The sequence below is a fragment of the Necator americanus genome, chromosome X (genome assembly GCF_031761385.1).
Source record: "Necator americanus strain Aroian chromosome X, whole genome shotgun sequence".
In the NCBI taxonomy this organism is placed as follows: Eukaryota; Metazoa; Nematoda; class Chromadorea; order Rhabditida; family Ancylostomatidae; genus Necator; species Necator americanus.
Genome location: NC_087376.1, coordinates 21409434 through 21423042, shown reverse-complemented (window position 1 = coordinate 21423042; position 13609 = coordinate 21409434). Strand labels below are relative to the sequence as shown.

The 13609-nt window shown below is 40.8% G+C and overlaps 3 protein-coding genes across 4 annotated transcripts; 1 reads left to right on the top strand and 2 right to left on the bottom strand.

The window, feature by feature from the left end:
• Positions 1 to 171: 171 nt before the first annotated feature.
• On the bottom strand, positions 172 to 817 carry RB195_024610 (uncharacterized protein; the record flags this gene model as incomplete). Its single annotated transcript, XM_064212445.1, has 2 exons — positions 172 to 275; positions 634 to 817. 2 exons carry the CDS (start codon positions 815 to 817, stop codon positions 172 to 174), a joined length of 288 nt encoding a protein of 95 aa, XP_064068326.1.
• A 7393-nt stretch (positions 818 to 8210) lies between these two features.
• Positions 8211 to 8752, top strand: RB195_024609 (uncharacterized protein; the record flags this gene model as incomplete). The annotated part of the gene is made up of 2 exons (XM_064212444.1): positions 8211 to 8352; positions 8655 to 8752. 2 exons carry the CDS (start codon positions 8211 to 8213, stop codon positions 8750 to 8752), a joined length of 240 nt encoding a protein of 79 aa, XP_064068325.1.
• A 757-nt stretch (positions 8753 to 9509) lies between these two features.
• RB195_024608 (uncharacterized protein) lies at positions 9510 to 13605 on the bottom strand (the record flags this gene model as incomplete). 2 transcript variants are annotated; one of them, XM_064212442.1, is made up of 5 exons in its annotated part: positions 9510 to 9716; positions 9890 to 9983; positions 10029 to 10243; positions 12921 to 13247; positions 13495 to 13605. In XM_064212442.1, the coding sequence occupies 5 exons, from the start codon at positions 13603 to 13605 to the stop codon at positions 9510 to 9512; spliced, it is 954 nt and encodes a 317-aa protein (XP_064068323.1). The 2 variants fall into 2 exon arrangements, with proteins under 2 accessions (XP_064068323.1, XP_064068324.1); XM_064212443.1 differs by lacking the exons at positions 9510 to 9716; positions 9890 to 9983; positions 10029 to 10243 and having other exon boundaries at positions 12507 to 13247.
• Between the last annotated feature and the right edge of the window lie 4 nt (positions 13606 to 13609).

The following is a 13609-nucleotide window of genomic DNA, read 5'->3' as shown; positions in this document are numbered from 1 at the left end:
GCGCTATTTTCTACAACGAGTTCTATTGAAGCGCGCCTGCCGTATGCACACGCCGCATCTCCCTAGCCGTTTTTTTACGCCAATTAGCAAGAAATGGACGGAATCACTCACCTCTCTATAATCTACGATCCCGCATACTAATACTCCACCTGAAATCCGTACCACCTCAGATCAGATTTGTGGGATGATGCCTTTAACAGGATTGCACGAAATTTCACTCTCCACGGTTGCACGACGACTGTTTTGGGTGGTCTGTTTGTCCGATGGCCAGTTCGCTGTGTTCATACCGGCACTTCAGCGGCAACGTTTGCGATCGTAGCAGTAGCATGGGGACTAAACCAACGAGGAAAAGGACCGCGTACTCCTCGGATTAGAACAGATTGAGCTTGAGTAGAGATTCTGGACATAGTCTCATATAGCGAGAGTGAAACACGCAATCAGGAACACTGTCATGATCGTTTTGCTGGTCCAGTTTTTATGGTGTGAAGAGCTATAATGCGTACCGGCTTCCAAATCTTTAAGCACGCTACAGTTACTAGTCAGAGTTGTTGTGACACTGTATTTCTTCCTCATGTGCGTCTCTTCTGCGTCTCTCCTCAATTTACTTCTAATTTTTTTCCTGCGCCAACATACCTGGGTCCCTTCTTGCGTCTTGCACAACGTGGCGGACGTCTGCTGCAGTTGATCGTAGTCGACCACCTCCTCTCCTTCGGGCAACAGTGCCTGCGGTTCGGAACGCTCCCCATGCACGTGAAACAATACTGTGAACAATACCAAACGCCTTGGCTACACTCGTCCCCCGACGATTTTTCCTCATGTGAAGTCATCCAAATGTTGTCTCGTCACGCCGATCTCACACCATGTGAGGTCCAGCACTCTGCAGCACTCTGCACCAGGACTGGAAGATAACTATCAATAGTATGCACTATCTATCTATTTGCGTAACTTTCGTTATGGTACTTTCGTCTCGTTTTGTAATATGTACACACATATATGGCTACAAAAGAATATAGATCGCCTCCGCAGTACTAACTGACTTACGTAACACCGCACCAAGGATCAGTAGAAAGCAATAGTGAAGGTGTAGAATTTTACAAAGAACATACTTTCATTTTTCCACAAATTTCGAGAATTTTTGCTCTTCAACCACGCTATTTGAATAGGTTTCGTTGCTTTCCGCCTAGAATAAAATGTGCATAAAGGCAAAACTCACAAGGAATTGAAATATGAAATTAATTATACTTCATTAATACGTTGGTAAGTTACTGTGTATGTGCACACCCATAAAATATGCTCGCCACGTAACCGATTACCAGCTTGAGCTTTCAACAACCTGGTACTTCTTGCAAGTTTTCCTTACCGCATTCTCATTGAAAACAATGATAGTGCACATCAATGACATTTTGTTGTTAGCTTTTCAGCGCCTCATACCAACTCTTTGCTAAATTGATGTTGAAGTTGATAATTTGGACGAAAAAAAAGCCAGAAAAACGTTGACAGAAAATGGCCGTTTCAAGAAAAAGAAGTTGCAGTGGATTCTTTTTATACAAAATAACTGTCATGTGATTGGCATTATCAGTAACGTCATGATTACTTTTTATACCTTCAGGATTTCAAACCCTATATTTGTTGCTCCAGTTCACCGTGAACCTTTCAACAATCTCTCTGGCTGGCATTAAAATTTCACTGTTTATTTTATCAACCAGAACATTGTTGTGTATGTAGTTTTGTTTCGTTTTCAATCGTTCCGTCATGAGTTTAATACTTCGTTCAAAACATGAAATACTTTATTCATCAACTATTCTGCACACTACACACGCTTAAGTCGGCCGAGAAAGTTGTTGACAGCCCCACACTAACACCTAAATCAGCTAATTTGCAAAAGATGTCACTATAGAGAATTACTTCAATTAGGCTGGTCACGCATAATTTATCCTGTATCAGAGGAACCCACATCATTTTTCTACTAAAATTACAACTTCATGTCAACATTTTTGTTCTCAAGATTTATTCTTCCAAAACACACACTTGAAACCCCCGCTATTTAGCAGTCGGTTGGATTAAGAAGTTGTTATTTTGGAAACTTATTATCGAGATGTATGGTATGGTATTGCTGACGTCATTGTGAATACGATAAGGAATCGTTGTAAAAAGTGCTGCTGCTGTTCTTGTAGAAAGTGCTATTGTAAAAAGTGCTAGTTCACACGTAGGTTACTGTTCAAAAATCTAAAAAAGCTTTAATTAATCTAAAAAAGAAAAAGGTAATTTTGTTCTGTTTCTACTTTCAGTTCAGATGCTACGTGCAATCAAAATGTGCAAACAACTCTTAGTTTTGTTTTCGATACAAATTTTAACTTGTCGCTTCATCTCATTCATTTTCTTTTCAATCCTGCACCGTCATTGAGTGAGGCATTATTATATATTATATATATATATATATATACATGTATATATACATATATATGCATACATATGTTTATATGTATATATGTATACATATGCATATATATATACATATATATATATAGCGTATATATATTAGCGATTTTACTGCAGATATTGTAAAGACGCTTATTTTTCAAAAAAGATCATAGACTGTTAGACGTATGTAGATTCTAGACATAGATTCGTGATTTCAGATTCTGCGAGATTCTTTTATGTTATCGATTGGGTATAATTAGAAACTTTCAAAACCCACCAGTAACATACTTTTTGAAAAAAATTTCCAATAACTGCACATTAGCAGGGCTGAATGTCAGATATTGCGACCAGGGATATAAGATTTTTGACGCTGATGTATTGTTTGAAAAGTGAAATTATAGTTACATATCCGTGATATACTTACTATTTCGAGCAATTTGGTGTCTCTCGTAATATTAATTATTTCGTTTTTTTCCAGCTTGTGTTCTTTGTCTCAACGATTGCCTCGGCTGCGGTCAGTTTTGAACATATAAAGAGAACTGATAAATTATGTGATGAAAATTTGAGTGATACAGAAGTTTTCGAAATCAATATTTCTTTCAACTTTCAAATCAACTTCAATAGGTCTCTTCCTCCCAAAAAAACATATCCACTTATGTTTGTAGAAGTGTTCGATAAATCGCAAAAGTAAGATTTTGTAAGATCACATGGAAAATTTCTCATCCTTAAAGTTTCAAAACTGACCGCAGCTGAGACAGTCTCCGAGACAAAGGAAACGTACTGGAAAATAATCGAAATAATTAATAGCATGGGAATCGGCCTACGAAGTGATGTGTCGACGGAAGGCAGACTTCACTTGTTAGTGATTAATGAACCTTCAAAAGTCACATTAAGCCATGTAAGAGCACCGAAGGTGTGATTTTAGCTGGAAGAAAAGACATAAAGCCTTTTCGAGCTAGAAAATTAAGAAGCAAAGACATCCCACAACAATTAGCTTTCTAGCAGATTTTATAAGGGAAAAAATTAAAGCAACCACTTTCGATCGTTCATGGAGATCAGTCATAATACTTTAGTTTTCAACATCCTCATGGCCATGGAATGTCAGCTGTGCGAGACACTAAATTGCTCGCAAAAGTATGTACATTACGAAAATGTAACCACCATTTCAATTTTCGAAAGTATATTAACACCAAAAATTACATATATTTGAGGTGCAAATATTTGGCATTAGCCCTGCTAATGTGTAGTTACTGGGAGTTCTTTTTTTGAAATATGTTAGTGGTGCGTTTTGAAAGTTCTTATTACCCAATCGACAGGGTTCGCGAATCTATAAATGTCCAGGTTTTATAATTCGCCTCAAATTGATCTCTGTTGTAAAATCCGAAACTCGAAGGAACCTATAAATCTCCAGATTTTACAACAGAGATCAATTTGAGGCGAGTTATGAAAAAAGAAGAAAAAGACGCGTATTCGAATCTTTTCCGTCTATCGACAGAAAAAGTAGCGATTTTGGTATATATATATATATATATATATATATATCTACATATATATATATATATATATATATATATATGCGCTTGTTTCACGCATAGTCTTATGGATCATGTTGATGTGTTCAAAGAACTGTGAAAATTTATGATTGTGTGCGTTTTATTGCTGCATCATTCTTCCGTAATTTTACCTTGTTCGTTCCATAGATTTTTCTTTTGTGGATATTATTGCATGTTCGCTCTATAATTTTTTTCTGCACCTGGAAAATAAAATTCTGTATGAAGTTTTCACAAGAAGGGAAAGCGAAGAACAAACGAACTCTACGTTCAAGTGTGTTGGCGTAATAGCTGCAATGTTTTATGCGAGGTTATGCATGGTTTGCAGTGTTGCAGCCAAAAAGAAGTTTATTCTGTACTTAAAACGGTTGTCCGTAGGTAAACCCACATTTTTCGGGGTTTTTCGGGTTTCAATAGGAAAAATCAGTAAAGCTTAAAGGCATCACCCCACGAATCTGACGTGATAAGAATTACCAATAGTCAAACACTATACGGGATCGTAGATTGCAGAAACGGGTGGGATCCCGCTCATTTCTTCCTAATCGCCGCGAAAAAACGGCCCGGAAGATGCAGCTTCGAGCGTTCCGGGGCGCTACTTTCTACGAGTTCTACTGGAGCGCGCCCGCCTTGTGCACGCTCCGCATCTTCCGAGCCGTTTTTTTTTAACAGCAATTAAGAAGAAACGACCGGAATCACTCTCTTCCAAGCAATCTACGACCATCTATATGCATAACCCACCTGAAACCTGTACCACCTCCGATTCGTGGGATGATGCCTTTAAGCTAATGATTATATCAATTTCCTCATATACTATGGCTGTTGGCTGTGTGTGTAGATCAAAGAACTAATTGTCCGCGTTTTCCTCTTTCTTGGCGAAATTTCTAAAACGCAGATAAAAGCTGAGATGATGGTGGTGATAAAGAGGAAACCAGGTGTTCCTGGTTTTCGTTGCTCTTCGATGGTCTCATGAACTCCCCAAGTCGTTCATTTTCTGACTGGATAACCACCTCGAAGATCAGATCATCTATCATAGCATAGAAATATACAGCTGATATACACCAAACCCGTCTCTCATGAACATAAGATAGATCATTCTATACGCTCAAATCAAATCAAATTCTGTCTACATTTGCCCATCCTCTCGGATGCTAGATTGTCGGAACGATGTCATCAGCGAAACAAAGATGGTGTAGTTACACACTGTCAACTTTTTTCCCATGTTATTCTCTTGTAATTTTCGCACCACAATCTCGAGAGTGGCACTGAATATTTTTGGTGAGGATGTATTAACTCGTCGGACCTCCCTCTTCACGTCGCTTGTTATAATAGAGTGGTCAAGTTCTAGTCTCTTGCGATGCTTCCTTGTGTTTCTAAGCAGTGTGTATGTGACTGACTGCTCTTCAAACAATGTTGCTCAGTCCTGTTCAGGATCGCTCCTGTACAGAGCTTATAGACGCAGTAAGCAGATTGGATGTTCAGTCATTCATGTGAATCTAAGAACCTCTAATACTTCCAGACCGACTTCTATCGAATAAGAACATCGCATTGAAACGCGTGAAGAGCTTTGCCAGGGTGCTGTTGAGGAAGACAGTGAGATAATTCACACATTCGAACTTGATTCTCTTGAAACGTGTTTCGAAACATGTGATTATTTCTCGACATGATGTTCTACCACAGAATCCGAGACCTTTGCGATGAAACAACCATTTTCATCAGTTGGTGAGAGAAAACTGGACGTTACAGACGTAGAGATCTGAGTAGAAATCATGAAGCATTCTCTATTTCCGTTCCTGATATATTAGTTACTCAAGTATAGTTTAGTTTGGGATTTTGGATGGCAGATCGGGGCTACATGCTTCCATTACAGAGTTCGGCTGCTTCCGCCTCTTTGATGTCTCATTCGAGAGTTTTCGCAAGGAGGTTTAGTCGATGTTGTTGTTGTTCTTTCAATACCCAGCTACTGGAGAAAAATGAGACCTATGGGAGACGGTCTCCTTATTTCACTCCATTTATGGTATGATCGACGAAGTCGGGACAGGTATAGGAATTCCTTTTCCCGCCTCTGCAGTCAGTGCTGTTTCTTTTCTCCTTTTTATCCCTTCTCTACAAATAAAGCTCGAATGAGAGCTCGCCTACGTATCGTAAACCTCAGCGCTGGGGAATAAGCTCAGTTTGAGTTTCAAGACTATTGGCTTTCCTTGCATGAAAATGTTTTACAGGTCGATCACCTTCACCTTTCATTTAGTCAATCGCAGTGTCCTTCCAATGCCCGACGAAAATGACCCAGTGTCCTGGAATTTCGCTTTGTGAAAATTTCAAACTTTTTGCCTTTCCCGTTAGAAGGGATAAATTTCCTTAGAACGCGAATCTTGTACCCTTTATATAATGTAGAATTTTGATATAACAGCGATACCTACCAAAAGGAATCTTTCTGACAATGATGCAATGTATTTCACTATTTTAAAATCCAGTACAAGGCAATGACCTTTACAAAGGTAGGGATAAGATAACAATTGTTGTCATGTTCAGCTAGGAAATGCTCTATCCTGCTTATTATATTGTTTGTCGCAAAACCCAATGTGAAATTTTTCGCACATTCGAGAAAACTCACATTCGAGCTTTATTTGTAGGGAAGGGATAAAAAGGAGAAAAGAAACAGCACTGACTGCAGAGGCGGGAAAAGGAATTCCTATACCTGTCCCGACTTCGTCGATCATACCATAAATGGAGTGAAATAAGGAGGCCGTCTCCCATAGGTCTCATTTTTCTCCAGTAGCTCAGGGATTTAGCACAATTCTACAGATAGAATATCTTTCCGTTACTAACAGTGATCAATACCATGTGGAGGAAATACACATAAGAAGCAAAAAAATATTTAGACAAAAACATATGAATTAGTTCATAATTCGGAAAGAAAATTCTGAAAAAAGAAAGGTTTACTGGTTCGACATATCCCCGTAAATACCATTTGTTGTCACCATTTGTTGACATTTCGAATATTGAAATCCTACTTTGTAATAATCACAGAATACATCACTATCAGCTACTGCATTGACAGGATAAAGTATTACTCAATGCTGAAATAGTGCAGTTTGGTACAAAACGAACTGAGAACGGACAGCCTTGATGAATTGAGAAACATGTGACTGCGAGCTGACTAGTCTGATTCAGGGATCTCGCAAATCTCTCATACGTTTTCTCTCCAGTAATGAATAGGGTTTCTTATGCAGTTTGTAGATAAAACGGGAAAGTTGGCAAAGCAATCTCTTTTTCAGATCATAAGTAAACTGGTGGGGCGGGTGTTGTGTAGGTTCCGCTTCCTGCACGATAGATATCACGAGAGATTCGAATCTTCCCTAGTGCTCACCAAGCCTTTCATCCCTCCGGGGTCGATAAATTGGTACCAGACTTGTCTGGGAGGATAAAAACACTGACTTCACACCTCGGCTAGCCCTCGCAAGTCATTGCTTAGGCTAGTTACTCGTTCGTAAACATCAAACGATTCTGATTTGAAGTGAACGTGGGGACGCATACATAGCGGATTGCTTAACGATTTATCCTTTATGCTTTAAGTAAACTAGTGGGTCAATAAAGTTGCACGAATTAATACGTCTGGCATGCTGTTGCTTTCCTTTTTGTTGTACATAACACGCAACACCTAATAGCAAATACGTTTACGGATCAACAACGTTCCTTGGTCAGTTCCGACTCGCTCTCAAACTTGAGTTATTAAACGATATAATAAGAACAAAAAGAACAAGAACAACAGTGTTCAAATTGAAATAACAGAAAATAACAAGTCACAAGGATCAGACTGAAAAAGCACTCCTTAATTTTCTACTGACAGATTCGTTCTAGTAGATAGCAAGTGCTGCGAGGAGAAGGCAACAAGAAAAATCAGTCCCAGGCTTGATGCGCTCAGAAAGAAGACCGCGACAAGTGGACTCAGTCCATTCAGCTTCTATATACACGCCGGGGTCTGGCGAGTGAGGATGATAAGAGAAAAACACCCAACGCCAGCCCTGAGGCTTATAGAACAGAGGCAAAGATCGATAGTGAAACTGCGATACTTCCTGTCTAAATGACGGTGCCCTTCCACTGCCGTCGCGTTCGTCCTAGTTGCGTGCGTCTTATAGGCGTTGCTTCAGTTATTCCGCCGCATTTCCGTTGTCAGCAACCGTATGCTCAAGGATATGGATACGTTCTCCCGTCTCTTCACTCTTTTTGGGAAATGAGCATATGGTGGAGTTGTGCCACGGTCTTCTGCAACGGTTCCAGCGTCTTTCGCCCTTCGTCGTCGGCACCTTCTCTCATCGAAACAATTTGCCAACAGGCAAATATGACATCCATGGTGTCCAAAATGGTGATACGTTTGGTAACGGTATGGTATCATGTGCAAGAATGAGAGAAATGACTGCATTGCAAAAAATGCACGGGATGCGTGGTCGCTCCCAATCCATGGAGACGCCATCATGTCTGCGCGGGTTGCCTTTCTCACGCCCTCGATTAACCATCTTAACTAGATCAGTTTCTCCTTCTTTTTTTTCTGCGACTTATGTCTCAAGTGCCGCTGCACTTCCTTGCAGTCTTGATTGTCTACGTCGTCGCATCGTCGACCAGAGCTTGTCCTAATCAATTTTTGACTAGTCGACGTAACTGTGCCTGGTGTAATGATGTGTTCAGTCAACTCAACTCGAGCAGTTCGAGAGTCTTTGGAGATGTACACCTTGGATAGGCCATCTGAAAGGCGTGATGAAGAGGAGATGCGACGACTTGAATGATGGAGTGCGCTAGCCGGTTTGCTAAAGTGTTGGCCTTCATTTCCAACCTTGGTATGGCACTTGTAGATTTAATCGTTGGAAGTTTCCACTTTGTCATCGCTAGTGTTGTATGCGTTTTGTAAAAAAAAGAAGCTGAAAATGTGAGAAACTGCTAGAACTGTGAGATTAGTGCTACTGTTATATTCTGCGTGGGTTCCGAAGTGTGGTGCATGAGGTCTACCAAAGTCTGCATCCCGCTAAAAAGATGTGCCATATATGATATGGAATGAGTTGCAGCCCAATATAACATGGAAACTCCGCAATTGGTCAAAACCAGGAACTATTTGTAATTTGACAACTTCTTTTAGAGGGTCGAGAAAGCTTGATAACAAGATGCGTTATAAGGATCATATCTTCCTTGATGGTCTTCTCCTGTGCCGGTCAAGATTGGTGCTATAAAAGAGTTGACCGAATATTTCTGCCCGTCCGTGTTCCAGCCACGTCAAGTCCGGACTCGTGCGCAAGCTTTCCATCTATGAACGACTTACCTGCGCTAGTATCAGACGAAATTTTGACTTTTCTTTATGCTGTCCGTTGTGCGTTCCACACTTGAGCACGTTAGTGGTAGAACTTGTCCTGTCCCTAGCCTTCACTTCATGTGTTCATGTGAACGATGTAGTACCACACCATCCTCTTTTGTGTTCGGTACCATTGGGATAATAACTATGGTGATGTCTTTTCCCACCACAAATTAAATATCCCTTGCTCATACATTATGTTACATGTCCCTGTATCCCACAGATGAGACATGATTTACGCTCTTGCATGATGATGTGTCGAGCGGATATGGTGGGATTTCGCGGAAATGTTTTTGACTTCGGGTCATCTGACTGGCAAAACATTGTAGTTGTATAACAACATAGCCAAGAAAGTGTCTCTGTCGATGGGTCATTGTGCCATTTGCTTTTGCGTTTTCTTGGTGTATCTGAAGAAAAGAGCTGAGCTTAGAATTATCCCCATATTTTCCCTGCAGCAGTTCTACTGAGAGTTCATTTTTTTGCTATTGGAAACTTTCAATACTAAATCTCGCGCTTCTCCAGCCAAAGCATCTAACAAGTAGTTGAGTTTTTGTAAGTTAGTAATCGGCTGGGTATGTACCTTGGCTGAAGAAAACGTCCAGAAATTGTCATATTTTCCTTGGAAATAGGTGATAGCTGGCCAGTGCGGCGTTGTTGTTGTTTCTAATGTTCCCCTTAAATGCGCACAATTAATTACTGGATTTTAATTTCTTGATTACCGTCTGATTGCGAGCGCTGCGTCCATTTGAAATCCAAGACAATGAGTTCGCTCAAGTGCTACATGTGCATTCTCCATGTATCTGTGTTCTTGATTCATTTGTGCTTCCATAAGTGGATCTATCAGTGAGTACACCGTTTCGTTGAATTTGGAAAGCGTTTCAAGAAGCAATCGTGAAGTAAATTGTGTCTCCAAGACGATAGCTTGAGTTCTTTCCTGCATTAATGGATTAAAGAAGAAGTTTTTTATCCTTTTCTTCCAAACAGGTGAGTGCATTGTAATAGCGGGTAATAAGGGTTTTTTGAGACCGTAACGCCATGGAGACAGCTGTTTTCGGAAAAGCAGCAGTATTTTTTTCATAGATTTTCATTTTTTATAAATTATGAACTCTCTCAAACCTAGGTAGTTGAACCATATGTGTAACACGAAAAAAAAACGACAACGATAACAGCCTGCGAATAGGAATAACAGAAAATAACAGGTCACAAAAGATAAACGAAAAAAGCACTGAAAGTTGGAGTAAACAACTTAAATGATTCAAGCGAAACTCATGACAAGATTTTGAGTGGCAAACAAGTGCTACAAAGGCAACAGGAAAAAACCAGTTCCGAGGCCTGAAGCACTCACAAAGAAGACTATGAGAAGTTGGGTCAGTTCGTCAAGCTTCTATATGCACGCCGGCTTCCGGCGCTGAGATGAGTGAGGATGACAACAGAACTACGCCGAATGCCAGTTCTGAGGCTCGCAGAATAGAGCCAAAGATCGATCGTGAAATTGGGATAATAAGTTTGGAGTACCATGCAGGCAAAACGGAGCATTTTTGACAGCTTCTGCTCTGTTTTTTTACATTAAGTTGAGTTAATAGGGTCACAGAATCCATTTTTTAGATTCGTATTTTTATACAGATAATCGAGATATGAACAACACAAAAAGGACATATAGGACATGAAAAGACATGGGAAAACAAAAATAGAGAAAATCAACGTTGTTGTTGTTGCTAAACTTATTGCGCGAAAGAAGGAGAAACAGTGTGACAAATCAAATTTTCTATGGCCTTCCTGTTTTATAAAATGGAAAAGAATGAATTCTTACCCAACCTACGACAATACATTTCACCGATGTGTGATCCCTTCTTGACAACAGCGTTCCCCTTTTCGGAGCTCAAAGATCAACTACGTTATATACTTTCAAGCGTTCCACCTCCCCATACACAGCAACGATCTCCAGCGACCATATCGCCTCAACTAAAGGACTACACCTCAGTGCACTTGAATGCTATCTGAGACGATTTTATGTCATCAACATATCGGTGTCTAGGTGCATTTCCAGCATCTACATGTGCTAAATATTTGTGTCTGCTCTTCTACGGGTAAGCCAGTACGAAAATTGGACGAGTTTGGATTCGTGGAGCAAACCGGTTATGGTAACAATACCTGCAGTATGCTTCTGTGTCCTAAAAGATTTAATTCACGAGATTCGAGTTTGGATTCGTTCGGCATCGTGCATGGTAAGTAGTATTGGCCTCACAAATCAGTCTTAATCTCCATTGACATTCTAAAAATCCAGAATCGATAGTTTGAAGTTTGTCCCCCTCGATCGACACTGTAGGCCAACAATAGCACGCGGAATATTTTCTCTCGGTTTCTTTCGACGCTCTGGTTTTAATACTGGACTAGTCAGTTGTTCAGCGCACACGTACGTAAGTCTTAATTAAGCATTGCTTTCCTTAGTTGAATGAAGAAATATGTTCATGTGAGTACGCATTATTTCCTAGTAATGATAACTGTTGTTGCTTTTTTAAATTTGAAACTGAACTTTTGATACCGTTGTAGGGTGGAAGCGCTTTGAAATGACCCACTGTTAAAAGTGAATTAAATCTTTTAGGACGCAGAAGCATACTGCAGGTATTGTTACCATAACCGGTTTGCTCCACGGAACATAATCATTATCGTTGAATGAACAGACGTTGCTTTGTCCCCATTCCTTACAAGATCATACACAATATATAACACATAATTGTATGAGAAACTATAAAAGCGTACAGAAAAAAATCAGATGACAATCCTTTACGTCGGTAATAACTAATCGTATAACTTCTCTTCTACAGAACTTCACATATTGAAAAGAATGGAGCTTTGGGAATTAGGGAATGAAAGAAATTTGAATGCTACGAAGTTAGTGATCTTTCATAGACTATAGTATGACGATATATATATATATATATATAAATATAAATGTGCATGCATATATATATATAAATATATATATGTATATATATGGGGCAGGTGAGACGCAGTCGGTTAGAGGTCCGTTGAGCCACATGGTCGAGGGTTCGAAACCGCTCTAGTGCAAACCAAGCCATTCATCCCTGCGGGGACGACAAATTGGTACCAGACTTATTTGGGAGGATAAATATACTGACTTGATCATCGACTGACCCTGCAATTCATTGTATAGGCCATCACCTTGATCACCTTGATCACCTTGACTCCCGTTGATCTTCGAACTGGTCGAGCGGGCGCCAGTAATTCTTCCGTCTGTCCCGATCGCGTGCCAGAGTAGCCCAGTGGTTCCTCCTCTCGCGTGGGACACGAAGAGCATCATATTTTTCTTTGAAGGACTTCGTGAAGAAATCTGACCATCGGGTCGGCGGTCTTCTTGTAGTGTGCTTAATATCGCGGGGAACCCAGTCGCTCACGGCTCTGGTCCAACGGTTGTCATTAAAGCGCATCACGTGTCCGGCCGACCTTACTTTACTTTCCTTGGCAAACGCGGCGGCGTCTCTAATCTTCGATCGCTGACGTAGGAGAGAACTTCGAATCCCGTCCCTCATTTGCGTGAAACGGGATACTCCTAGCATCACTCTCTCAATTGCGCGTTCAATGACGCTCACCGCGTTTTCTTCCTGTTGGTGTTGAAGAGGTGAGCACGAAGCCGGATGTTCCTGGTCTTCTTCACTACATCCTCGATGCTCTTGTACGCTCTCCAAGCCGCTCGTCTCCTCCTGCCCAGCTCGGGGGTCAGGTGGTTCATCATGTTCAATTTCCGACCCAGATAAACATAGCTGGTGCATTCGGATATGTTCGTTCCGTTGAGCGTGAATGGGGCATCCGAGATCCATCCGTCCCGCATGAACATCGTCTTTTGTAGATTCAGCTGAAGACCAATGCATCCACATGTTTCGTCGAATTCGGTCAGCATTCGTTCCTCTTGGCTGATGCTAAGTGTTATCAGTACGATGTCATAAAAAAAGCGCTAATGGTGTAACTGCCGACCATCAACCTTCACTCCCATGTCGTCCCATTCCAACTTTCGCATTGCGTTCTCGAGTGTGGCTGTGAATATTTTGGGCGAAATTGTATCACCCTGTCGGACCCTCCCCCCCCCCCCCTCTTCACGTCAATGATGATGTTCTTGTAGAATGGCGAAATTCCGGTCGTGAAGTTACTGTACAACTCTCGATGTACCTTTATGTACTGAGTAGGGACGCCTTGGTTGTCCAAGGCTTCCACGACCGCTTCCGTCTCAGCTGAGTCGAAGGCCTTTTTCAAGTCGATGAAGGTGAGACAGAGCGGCATCTTG